Source organism: Bos javanicus, chromosome 13, assembly GCF_032452875.1.
Source record: "Bos javanicus breed banteng chromosome 13, ARS-OSU_banteng_1.0, whole genome shotgun sequence".
Classification (NCBI taxonomy): domain Eukaryota; kingdom Metazoa; phylum Chordata; class Mammalia; order Artiodactyla; family Bovidae; genus Bos; species Bos javanicus.
This window is the reverse complement of record NC_083880.1, coordinates 26,740,500-26,753,311: the sequence shown is the minus strand read 5'-3', so window position 1 is coordinate 26,753,311 and position 12,812 is coordinate 26,740,500. Positions and strand designations below refer to the sequence as shown.

Here is a 12,812-nt window from a genome sequence, read left to right as displayed (position 1 = left end):
AGCTGCTCCGCTCTGCATGTCCCTGACACATGGGTTCCCCTGACTCTCGCCCAGGCCCACTCTGCACAGCTCCCATCACACATCTTCTGACCTCCAGGCTGATGCTTCTGTTGGATACCCTGACACCCTCACTTGGACGTCTCATAAGCTCTACGAACTCAGTATCTCCACTTCGGGGTGGTGGGGGGATGGTTCCTGGCTTAGAGAATAGCACCGCATGGACTTAGCTGGGAAGCCTGGTGTTCCCTCTCCTCTCACCTGTCAACTTGCACACACCCTCCCCCGGGTCAGTCAGTAATTCCCGTCAATTCCAGCGCTTCATCTCCACTGCTCCTCCCCAGGTCACCCCACCCTCCTTCTGCCCACAGGCCGTCTCCCTACTTGGGTCATATACAGCCAGGGAACTAGGATTATGCCTTATGCTTTTCTAGAACCTAGTGACATGGTAAGTGATCATAAATATCTCTCTAATAAATTCATATGAATAAACAAATGGTGAATTGAGTGGCTTCCTTTTAATTTAGTGGAATTTCTTATTCAATCCTTTTAAGACTAAATTTATTTTTCTTACATTTTAACCTCACCTTTATCCAGATTACCTATGAAATTTGGGTACCAGATTAAGACAGGGAGTTTTCCTAAGAGACCTCTTTGGCTCAGGCTCTGAGCTGATGAGTTGCTGGAGGTATTATTTACCTTCTGCTCCCTAAACTGTCCCCCTCCTGTAATCACTCCATCAAGTTCACACAATCTGTGGTGCCTGGAGGAATGACACCTCCATAGATCAGTTCTCAACCCGTTGGCTGCTGCTTAAGTGCCCAGATGATAAATGTCCTTCTGCACCTTCTCGGTGCAGAAAATTCTGGTTGATTCAGCAAAGGTATGGATTCAGTAAAAGCCTGTGAATGCCTCTGCGTCATTGAGGAACCACGTCCCAGGACTCCAAGCAAGAGGGGAAAAGAAACAGCGAAGATCAGCAGCTGGCAAGGAGGCAGGTTTGTGCCCTACAGGTCATCACCTGTTTTCAGACTTTTAAGGCGTATGTATACAAACTGCAAACTGCTAACCAACAAGGGTTGCAGATTCATGCTCACCTTTCATCACATTTAATCAGAATCACACTGTCTGTTCCAATGCCCAAGGCTGCAGCTCCCTTCTTGAGAGAAAAATGGCTCTGTAAAAGAAACCACGTTTGTAATTAGTTGAAAATAAAGTCAAGATCCTTTTCCTTGGCTGTTTTCTTTTTTCCTTTTATTTCTGACATGTCCCTCCAAAGCCTGAATTGCTGAGAAAAGATGGAATCCTTCATTTAACCTTTTATTTTTTTTAATTGTGGTGAAAGGCACATAACATGAAATTTATCATCTTAACCATTTTAAGTCTCTAGGCCAATGGCATTAAATATATTCACATTGTTGAGCAACCATCACTACCATCTATCTCCTGAGCTCTTTATCATCTTGTAAAGACTGACACTCTGTATCCATTAAACAGCAGCTCCCCATTTTTTGAAGACTCCTAGCAAAAAGACTATCAGGTATCACCACAGTGATAATGTATTCTTCATTCAAGAATTTGTGGAAGCATCCCTGGTGGCTGGCTCAGATGGTAAAGAATCTGCCTGCAATGCAGGGGACCCAAGTTCATCCCTGGGTCAGGAAGATCCCCTGGAGAAGGGCATGGCAACCCACTCCAGTATTCTTGCCTGAAAAATCCCATGGACAGAGGAACCTGGCAGGCTATAATCCACAGCGTCACAAAGAACTGGATACAACTGAGCGACTTTAACACTTCCACTTTTCACTTTTTCCGGTTAAACAAGATGAATTAAATCTCCCTAGTATAGGACTTGTCAGAGCCTTTAATAGGAAAACACACGCAGCAGATATCCAAGGTAGATCTGTTTTGCTATGTTTCTTACATTTATTTGCCAATGGAACCCCCTTAGCGAGAAGCACTCAACTTGACCTGAACACGCACAGCACAGGAGAACAGAGGCTCCTTCATGCTGGATGGTCCACCCTTCTCTCAAGCAGTGGTTCCCAAACTTCGGGATATGTCACAGTCTCCTGGAGGGCTTGCTCTTACCATTCTACTTTCTATCTTGATGAATTTGACTACTTTAATACCTCATGTCAGCGGAACCATAGGGTAATTATTTTTTGTGTGTGACTGGCTTATTTCATTAGCATAATAGCCTCAAGGTTCATCCATGTTGTAGCATGTGTCAGAATTTCCTCCCTTTTTAATGTCAAATCACATTCATTTTGGACTTCCAAGGTGGCGCAGTGGTGAAGAATCTGCCTCCAATACAAGAAGAGCAAGAGATGCGGGTTTGATCCCTGGGTTGGGAAGATCTCCTGGGGTAGGAAATGACAACCCGCTCCAATACTCTTGCATGGAAAGTCCCATGGACAGAGGAACCTGGTGGGCTACAGTCCACAGGGCCACAAAGAGTCAGACACGAATGAGCAACTGAGTGCACGTTGCATATTTATCTTATGTACACACAACACTTTAGTTTTTCATTCATCTGTCAATAAACACTTGGGTTGCTTCCACCCTTTGGTCTTGTGAATAATGCTGCTATGAACATGGATGGACAATTATCTCCTTGAGTTTTGCTTTTCATTCTTTTGGGTATATACCCAGAAGTGGAAATGCTGGATCATAAGGTAATTCTGCTTCTGAGGAGCTGCCATACTGTTTCCTTAGCAGCAGCATTTTCCTTTCTCACTGGCAGTGCACAACAGTTCGAGTCTCCACACCCTTGGCAATGGTTGTTGTTTTCTGTTTTCTGTTAACAGTCATTCTGATAGGTGTGGGGTGATACTTCATTATGATTTTGCTTCTTATTTACCTCATCATTAGTCATGTCAAACATCATTTCATGGACTTACTGGCCATTGGTACATTTCTTTGGAGAAATGTCTATACAGGCTCTTTGCCCATTTTTGAAGGGGACTGTTTGGATTTTGTTGTTGTTGAATTCACCTGGGCTTTTGCATGAAGATAACAAGATCCTGGAAATTATTAAAAAAAAAAAAAAAAAACCTGCTAGGTGGTTTAGTGGTAAAGAATCCACCTGCCAAGCCAGAGACACAGGTTCAATCCCTAGGTTAGGAAGATCCTCTAGGAATGAAATGGCAACCCATTCTAGTATTCTTGCCTGAAAAATCCCATGGACAGAGGAGCCTGGAGGGCTATAGTCCATGGAGTTGCAAAAGAACTGGACATGACTGAATGAGTAAACAACACACAGTAATCCATGCCGATCTCACACACAAGGCATCAGAACACAGCCACTGCCTCCAGCAGCTGTGTATTGTATGGCTCCCAGACTTACATTTTGCTACTCAGATTACATTCACTTTTTTTCAAGTCCAGTGAAATTATGTGCCGTCAAAGAAGAGAAGTTGGCCTGAAACCCAGCACTCTTTCATCCCAATCTCATTGGAGGGTCTATCTGTGGTGGAGACGACCATCCAGCCCAGGGTGTTATCAGGATGGAGGCATCAGTCACTGGCTTGGGCAAACAGTGCAAGTGGAAAGGCCACCCTGATGAGCGGAATCTTTGTGATTTTGGTTATGGATTCTGGCTAAGAATCTGAATCATTTCAATGGCTGTAATCACTGTGCATTCTGAAGAGCAGCAAGGATCCAACTTTGCCCAGCTGTACTGCATCTGCGAGCAGCCTCCTACTATTAAATACAGGTCATTAAGCTGTCCAAAAGGAGAGCTGTTTCCTCAATTTACATCTGCAAAGGGTGGCTGCCTTGAATTTTAATTGATGGCTCCAGAGTGTGTTCTCCTCCAATGTATGCTTTGGACTTCTCCGAATTCTCAAATGTGCAGCCTAGGAACTGCTAACACACATACTTCTAGGGGGTGTGGCTAATAAGCAAGAAGAAATCACATTTATAACAGCAGCAAATACTAGAAACCAATAAATGAGGTGTTGAATAGAGGAGTTTTAAAAAGCCCAGTGCAGTTAAGAGTAGTGATGAGGAGTCCCTAGTTAATTTTACAAGCTCGGGAAGACAACGTGGACAACCATTACCAAGATACCTGGGAACTAAGAAAGTTTCGTTGTATTTGGAAAGAAGCACGGCTTCCCCACCAAAAAAAGAAAAGAAAAGGAATGTTCTCTCTTACGTAGTTACTGGATCCCTGGGTGACCCCCAAAGAAGACACCCAGGGGAAAATGGCACTAAGTCTGTTCCTACCAAGGAGGCACAAAATGGAGGTGCCAGCTGCCCTGCTGAGCAAGCACACACACCCCAAATTAAGCCCCTCAGTGAATGAGCTTGTAAGCACTGTTAAAACCCAACACAAACAGAGACTTGAAAATTCCCTGAGCAGACAAAACCAGGGTAGTCAGACAAGCAAAGCTCAATTTATCTGATTTTGCAAGACAAGTGAGGCTCACTTGACGGGTCTCTTTTCAAGGATGCCTCTGAAAATCATGAGACTTAAATCATTCTCCCCATTTATAGGGGCTTCCCTGGTAGCTCAGCTGGTAAAGAATCTGCCTGCAATGCAGGAGACCCCAGTTCGGTTCCTGGGTCAGGAAAGCCACTGGAGAAGGGAACGGCTACCCACTCCACTATTCTTTGGGCTTCCCTGGTGGCTCAGATGGTGAAGAATCCACAGGCAATGTGAGAGACCTGGGTTTGATCCTGGATTGGAAAGATCCCCTGGAGAAGAGAAAGGCTACCCACTCCAGTATTCTGGCCTGGAGAATTCAATAGACAGAGGAGCCTGGCAGGCTACAGCCCATGGGGTCGCAAAGAGTCGGGCATGACTGAGTGACTTTCACTTTTCACTTTCCCCCATTTATAGGTGGGAACCGTGAACCAACTCCCTTTCACTTCAGAAAATTTTAATATTGTAACCAAGCGCTGTGAGGAATCAACCGTCAGTGCCTCCACATTATATAAGCTGCTCTGTAACAACCATCTCTGAGCCTCGTTGCTCGTGCTTTGCAAGGTGTCTTATTGGTGTGTGTACAATAGACTTCTGGGTTTCCCAAGTGACTCACTGGTGAAGAACTGCTTGCCAGTGCAGAAAATGCGGGTTCTACCCCTGGGTTGGGAAGATCCCCTGGAGAAGGAAAGGGCAATCCACCCCAGCATTCTTGCCTGGGAAAACCCATGGACTAGGAAGCCTGGTGGACTACAATCCATGGGGTCACAAAGAGTCCGACACGACTTAGTAGTAGCACCATAAACGTATACCATCACTGATTCACTGGTTTCTGGGTTTTTTTTCCTCTCCTGAACTTGGACAGCACTAAACAGCTAAATGGCACACTGAGGATAAATAAGAGATCTGATGCACCGGTCAATGAGAGGAAGTAGCCTTGTCTGGTCTTTAATGAGGAAGAATGGGGATTCTCAAGTGAGGGGCAATTACCGAGGATCATTGATCACTGTACCGAATGCCACACATTTAAAGGAAAAACACACACCGAAATAGGAAGCTTCAAGAGAGGGAACAAAGGCATGAAAAAGAAAGTTGGGTACCAAACACTAAGTCCACTTCCGTTTTCAGGAGAGGGAACAGGGAAATAGCTAAATGCTATCTACAAATAGGGGACTTTCCTGGTGACTCAGGGGTAAAGAATCCACCTGCCAACGCAGGAGACACAAGTTACATCCCTGGGTTGGGAAGATCCCAGGAGAAGGAAAAATGGCAACCCACTCCAGGATTCTTGCCTGGGAAATCCCATGGACAGAGGAGCCTAGCATGCTACAGCCCATGGGGTTGCAAAAGAGATATGACTTTGCACTAAACAACAACAACATCATCCACAAATAACCAGTGACCTAAGAGAGAAGGAACTTGAGAGGGAAAAAAAAAGAGACTACCTAGTGAGGAAGAAACAGTAAGGACAGCTTAAATGGAAGGATGCCCTGAGCCTGTGAGAATACCAAAAGAAACATCTTTACTCCTTGGCACCATGTTGAACAGAACCCCTTGTTGATAAACCAGAGCAGAGCACAGCATCCTGAAGGCTGAGGAGCTTGGGAAGCAGGTATCTAGAGAGAGCTTTATCTCTCAGCTGGAAGGTCTACCAGTCATCCTTGGATTTGATCCTTTATTACCAATATAGCCTTTCCATTTGTGAGAGGAGTGAATGGGGTCTGTGTGCGTGTGTGTGTGTGTAGGCACACAGAACAGAGGTGGATGAATTATGCATCCTTACACATCACAGATGCCCAGCAAGGAAACCTTGAAGCCCAGCCTAGCCTATGACTGAGCTGGAATCTGCTCCTTCAGCCCTTCCTCTTGCCCTGAAGCCCCTGCCCCCACCGCCAGTCAGTGAACCAGCAGTCCTTCCCTGTCCTCCTGCTACTCCACACCCCTTTCTGACCCCCCTCGTTTGCCTCCTATACCATCTCAGACAAGCTGGTCGCTCTTGCTCCTGCTTCTGCTCATCAAATGGACTAAAAGAGCACCCAGTTTTGGAAAGCATCTGATGGACAAATGAGCTTGTACTGTGGGAGCCCAGAGTACAAGCTCACTGGTTTCTGATTATCACAATTTGGTGGAGGGGAGGGGATCTCCCACCATGTTCTTAGAGACTCCATGTGAGTCAGAGGTGACATGATCTGCACACGAGGCATTTCTGTACAGCTGCCACCTTATTATTTGCACTCAAAGCTATAAGGTTACCCCACTGCGAGTCTGTGCCCTTAAGTATGTTTTAAAAGAAATGAATGGCGTGTACCAGGATTAAGTAGACCCAACGGTGGTGTGTGGTGACAAACGTGAACACCAGCACCAAGCATGTATCCAGCCACATGAAAGCAATTATTTCCCTGATTTTAGGATCCTGAGAAGAGTGGAATGAAAATGTGTAATGAAAAGAGGTCATCTGGCATGGAAAGAACCTAAATGTCCATCAACAGATGAATGGATAAAGAAGATGTGGTACATATGTATATAACAGAACATTAGCCATAAAAAAGAATGAAATAATGCCATTTGCAGCAACATGGATGAAACTAGAGATTATCATACTAAGTGAAGTAAGTCAGACAGAGAAAGACAAATACCATATGATATCCCTTATATGTGGAATCGAAAATATGACACAAGTGAAGTTATCTATGAAACAGAAACAGATTCACAGACACAGAAAAAAGGTGGGGCGGGATGGATTGGAAGCTTGGAATTGGTAGATGTAAATGATAATATATAGGAATGGATAAACAACAGGTTCTACTGTGTAGCACAGGGAACTATTCAATATCCTGTGATAAACCATAATGGAAAAGGAAATGAAAAACAATGTATATATGTGTATAACTGAACTGCTTTTCTGTATAGCAGAAATTAACACAACAACTATATAACTGCAAATCAACTATACTTCAATAAAAAAAATTAAAGAAAAAAAAAAGAAAGCAGTTCCTTGAGATAAAACGACCTGGCTCTAGTTAGGTAAGTTACTCTCTCATTGAGTCATCATTTGTTCGGCTGCAAGGATGAATTCTTACCTTGAGGGCTGGTGTGAGAAGCATAGGTATTGAATGGGAAGGGCCCACAGGTCGCCCAGCATTGATAGATGCTCACAAAATTGTGGTCCTTCCAATTCTCCAGCCTATCACCTAATGTAATACCACCCTGAGATATCCCTGAGTAACTTGAGCAGAATTTCAAAACCTTCAAACAAAACTAATGTCAATTCACTTTACGTTATAAAATAAGCATATGCCAAATTGGAGCATGTGGGAAAAAAAAAAACAAAAACCTCCCCAAATCATACAAGCAACAACAGAGAATCCAAACTATCTCAAAGCTGTGACTACTTGAGTACTGCTTGGGTGTTTGGGGGGAAAGTAAAAGTGTTAGTCACTCAGTCATGTCTGACTCTTTAACGCCATGGACCATAGCCCTCCAGGATCCTCTGTCTTGGATTCTCCAGACAAGAATACTAGAGTGAGTTGCCATTCCCTTCTCCAGGGTATTTTCCCAACCCTGGGATTGAACCGAGGTCTCCCACATTGCAGGCAGATTCTTTACCATCTAAGCCACCAGGGAAGTGTTTTGGGGGAGGTGCCATTATCCATCTTAAGAAAATAACTGACCCGAGGCGCTCAGCTCTCTACCTATAGGGACATCAGTGGGTGCTTGGTTACAAGAGCAGTGTTGGTTGACATTGGTGGAGTGTTTACTAAAAGCCAGGCACTGTATTAGCCCATCTCGTCTTCCCAACAACTACATGAACTGGGTATTGTAATCTTCATTTTACAGATGAGGAAGAAATGAACTAAGTAATCTCCTGGGAGGGGCAGAGCAGGCCCTGTCATCATTTCTAGTCCACCCCAAAGCTTATGAGCTTTATCTACTAACCTGAAGAAAAACAGGTCTATCCAGTGACTCCTGACCTGGCACTTGGAGCAAGGGAGAGTCACCCATCAGATAAGGAATGTGACTCAGGGGCACCGGGAGGGGTCACCATCCTCTTCTCCTCTCTGACAGCGCAATGCTGGCTCCTTGAGAGCCGACACTGGGTCTGTTCTGTTCACCCCTGTCTCCCCAGTGTCTGGCATCCAGCAGCACTGAGTGAGTAGAGGAAGGAATAAAGAAAACATCTCAATGCCCAATGGCTGGATTTCTGCTTTTCTGCCTCATTCTGCCTCTCCTATTGCAGTGAAAATGTCCCCATGAGAGGCAACACTTAGATTTTACAATCATTTACATGATGGACAGGGAAGCCTGGCATGCTGCAGTCCATGGGGTTGCAAAGAGTTGGACATGATTAAGTGACTGAACTGAACTGACATGACTCTCAGGTTCTTTCTGAAGAGGAGGTTTTGAGGGGATTGGGTAGAAGAGAAGATGGCACAGGGGTGACAAGCACCCTATGAGGAAAAGGAGGGAGGAGCACAGAGGTGGAGCAGGGGGTGCCGAGTGACCTGAATTTGGTTCACTAGTTCACATACTGAAAGGTCAGTTAGTGTTTCTGCCTAATGAAGAGCATAACATGGGAGCTTTTTCCAAGCTGCCTAGGTCACCATTCATATTTTGGTTTTGCTTTTATATTTCCCCAATTCTTTATTTTCTAGAACTTATCATTACTTTTGTTAGAGGACTTCCATTATTATTAGATTAAAAGAATAAGTTGTTAAGGAACATATGGATAGTTCATTATCAACAAGAAGTTGTTATAGCCTTATTATTCATACACATTGAATAATTTAGAATTACATTCTTTCTAAAATTTAAATTGAATTTTACAGAGCCAAACAATTACTTCAATACACCATTCATTTTTTAACACAAAAGACATCTATTGTCATTGAAACTCTCTCAAAAAGTATTGCTATCTGAAAATCATCTTTCTAAAGCAATTATGAGAATCATCACCCCCATGGAAGTGGGCTGAGGTCATGAGGCGTCTCAGCAGAACACCGGTGATGATTCCAGGAGACGCCGACCCGCCCTGGACCTGGCATGTGACAAGTGCAATGAGTTAGTTATGGTGATTTATCTGAAAGATCTCAGCGTCTGCTGTGATTATAAGGAACATTTTTCCTAGATGTGATTATGCTGCTTCATTGAAGCTATTTCTGGAAGAGCTTATGTCACATGAGGAAATAAGAGGAATCTGGAATCAAGCTCATGGTTGGGACTTTCAAAAGATTTAGAGAGAGAGAGATGAATTACCAAGCTGTGATCTTAGGTTCCCTCTAAACCTGCTTTCAAGAAAGGACCTAAAATTCATCAGGTTAATTTTTTCTGGGCTCTTCTGTCACTGAGTTTGATGAGATTCCAGCAAAGGATGAATACTGAACCAGATAATCTTTAAGATCATTTCCAATTTTGTGATTCTATATTTCAGAGAAAAATAATCTTGGAACTCCCAACTCATAACTTAACACTATCTCGTTTCAACTCAGTGATTTATCGCCATACTATTTGTTTGCTTTAATGTTAGGTGAATTTCAAGAACAGTTCGTTTTGAACAAACAAAACCAGCTTGCCCTCCTCATCAGCTAGGGAAAGTTCTAGTCTGTTTTTGTGGCCAGAGAAGTGATGGGTAGCTTTGCAGAACGTGGCAGAGAGGGAGTGGAGTGTCTTCTAGAAAACAACAGACGACCCTCTGCCTTATGAACATGTGAAGTTTCTCTCTGGATGCTGGAGGATGGCAGTTTCTCAACACTATTTTCATCTCTATGGCACTAACCATGTCCAGTTATCAACTCCCTGCTCAGAACAGAAGAAAGGACAGTAACCAGGTCAGTTCAATAGATCAGGAAATTATATTAACGTCAGAATAACCAACATGAAGAAAATAGGATTTGATGAAAGCTGCTTCCAGTGAATGTAGAACAGCCAGCTAGTGTGGCTCTCTGGTCAGCCAGCCTAGGAGCCGAAAGCACAGTGCTAGAATTGTTAGAAAACTGAGGCTCTAGAGCAGATGCTGCCATTGCCTGGGTGTGAAAGCTTGGGAAAAATATCTTCCATCTCTGGGGCCTGACTTCTTCATCCATAAAACAAGGTGCTGGTGGTTTTTTTCAAGTTACCTATATTTATGTTATGGCCAACCTAGATAGCATATTGAAAAGCAGAGACATTACTTTGCCAACAAAGGTTTGTCTAGTCAAGGCTATGGTTTTTCCTGTGGTCATGTATGGATGTGAGAGTTGGACTGTGAAGAAAGCTGAGCGCCGAAGAATTGATGCTTTTGAACTGTGGTGTTGGAGAAGACTCTTGAGAGTCCCCTGGACTGCAAGGAGATCCAACCAGTCCATTCTGAAGGAGATCAGCCCTGGGATTTCTTTGGAAGGAATGATGCTAAAGCTGAAACTCCAGTACTTTGGCCACCTCATGCAAAGAGTTGACTTATTGGAAAAGACTCTGATGCTGGGAGGGATTGGGGGCAGGAGGAGAAGCGGACGACAGAGGATGAGATGGCTGGATGGTATCACCAACTCGATGGACGTGAGTTTGAGTGAACTCTGGGAGTTGGTGATGGACAGGAAGGCCTGGCGGGCTGCAATTCATGGGGTCGCAAAGAGTTGGACATGACTGAGCGACTGAAATGAACCGAATATTTATGTAGAGCTTCCTACATCCCATTGGGATTCCCTGGTGGCTCAGATGGTAAAGCGTCTGCCCGCAATGCAGGAGACCCAGGTTCGATCCCTGGGTCAGGAAGATCCCCTGGAGAAGGAAATGGCAATCCACTCCAGTACTCTTGCCTAGAAAATTCCATGGATGGAGGAGCCTGGTGGGGTACAGTCCATGGGGTCACATCGCAAAGAGTCGGACATGACTGAGTGACTTCACTTCTTATATCCCAGGCACTGATGAAAGTGTTTGACTCTCATTTCATTCTCCCAAAGTCCTGTGACTTGGGAATTCTCTAGGAGCATAACAAGAGACAATAATGGAGGCAGTTCATGCCTCAGCCACTGGCCACTCCTTTCCCCACCTGACCCACACAGCACCCCGCCCCACACCCCTTCCAGTCTCCCTGCAGGTCAAAGGATTCAGGAAAGAAACCTCCATGCAGAGATGGAAACTAGCTTGTGGAAAGGGTATGCTGAGACCTGATTTGGTAATTTTCTTTATTCAGCCTGTGAAGGTCTATTTCTGGAGCTGGTTGAGACAGTGATTGCAAAATCCATTAAGACTAAGGAAAGATCTGGCATGGCCTGAAGTTGGAAGGAGCAGTACAAAAGGATGAATGGATGGAATGGCCCTGAGGTCTGGAGCCCAGAGTCAGCTAGACATGCTACCCCTTAACTTGAAGCTTCAAGGGCAGGACTCACTTTTAAGGGCTCATATGTCCAGAATGTCAAAGTGTTATTCTCTCAGTTGGGTCCAACTCTTACCAGGCTCCTCTATCCATGGAATTCTCCAGGCAAGAATACTGGAGTGGGTAGCCATTCCCTTCTCCAGGGGACCTTCCCGACTGAGGGATCGAACCCAGGACTCCTGCCTTGCAGGCAGACTCTTTACCATCTGAGCATGAGTTTGAGCAAACTCTGGGAGACAGCGAAGGACAGGAAGCATGGCTTGCTGCAGTTATGGGATCACAAAGAGTCAGACACAACTTAGCAACTGAACAACAACAAATGTCCAGAACAGTTTGGATCAAGTGCTCCAGGAGACACTGGAGTTCTTTAAATCAAGCTCTAAAAGTCCCTTCCAGCCCAACCGATGGGTATTATGAAAGATATTTTAGGCTGGGGAGGGATGGAGAAGAAACAGTTTAGCATCGCCTCATGTTAAGAAGGGAATGGCACCCCACTCCAGTACTTCTGCCTGGAAAATCCCATGGACGGAGGAGCCTGGAAGGCTGCAGTCCATGGGGTCGCTGAGGGTCGGACATGACTGAGCGACTTCACTTTCACTTTTCACTTTCATGCACTGGAGGAGGAAATGGCAACCCACTCCAGTGTTCTTGCCTGGAGAATCCCAGGGACGGGGGAGCCTGGTGGGCTGCTGTCTATGGGGTCACACAGAGTCGGACATGACTGAAGTGACTTGGCAGCAGCAGTAACAGCATGTTAAGAAAAAAGTTCTTGGTGGAAATCTGACTTGGGAAGGTATAAAATGTAAAGCAATTGATGAGCTGTAGTTTATAAAACTGTTGTTGTATTTTTTAATCTAGTTTCTATGCTGGTGGTTTGGGCAGGGCCCTCACTGGTCTGGGAGTCAGGAAATTTATTTAATCCTGGCCCTATCTCTCTAGCTAACTATATCCTCTTCATTTAAAAAAAAAAAATGCTGAGAACAACCCCTGTTCTGCCTGGCCCACAAGGTTGCTTTTGAATTAAATGAACATGTA

At 44.6% G+C, this 12,812-nt stretch overlaps 1 protein-coding gene across 1 annotated transcript in view; it reads right to left on the bottom strand.

Moving 5' to 3' along the window:
• Nucleotides 1–12,812, bottom strand: part of GAD2 (glutamate decarboxylase 2) — a 67,165-nt gene that overhangs the window by 37,896 nt on the left and 16,457 nt on the right. Inside the window, exon 8 of the mRNA XM_061436047.1 lies at nt 1,095–1,174. Coding sequence (XP_061292031.1) covers nt 1,095–1,174 — 80 coding nt within the window. The remainder of the gene's footprint in view (nt 1–1,094; nt 1,175–12,812) is intronic.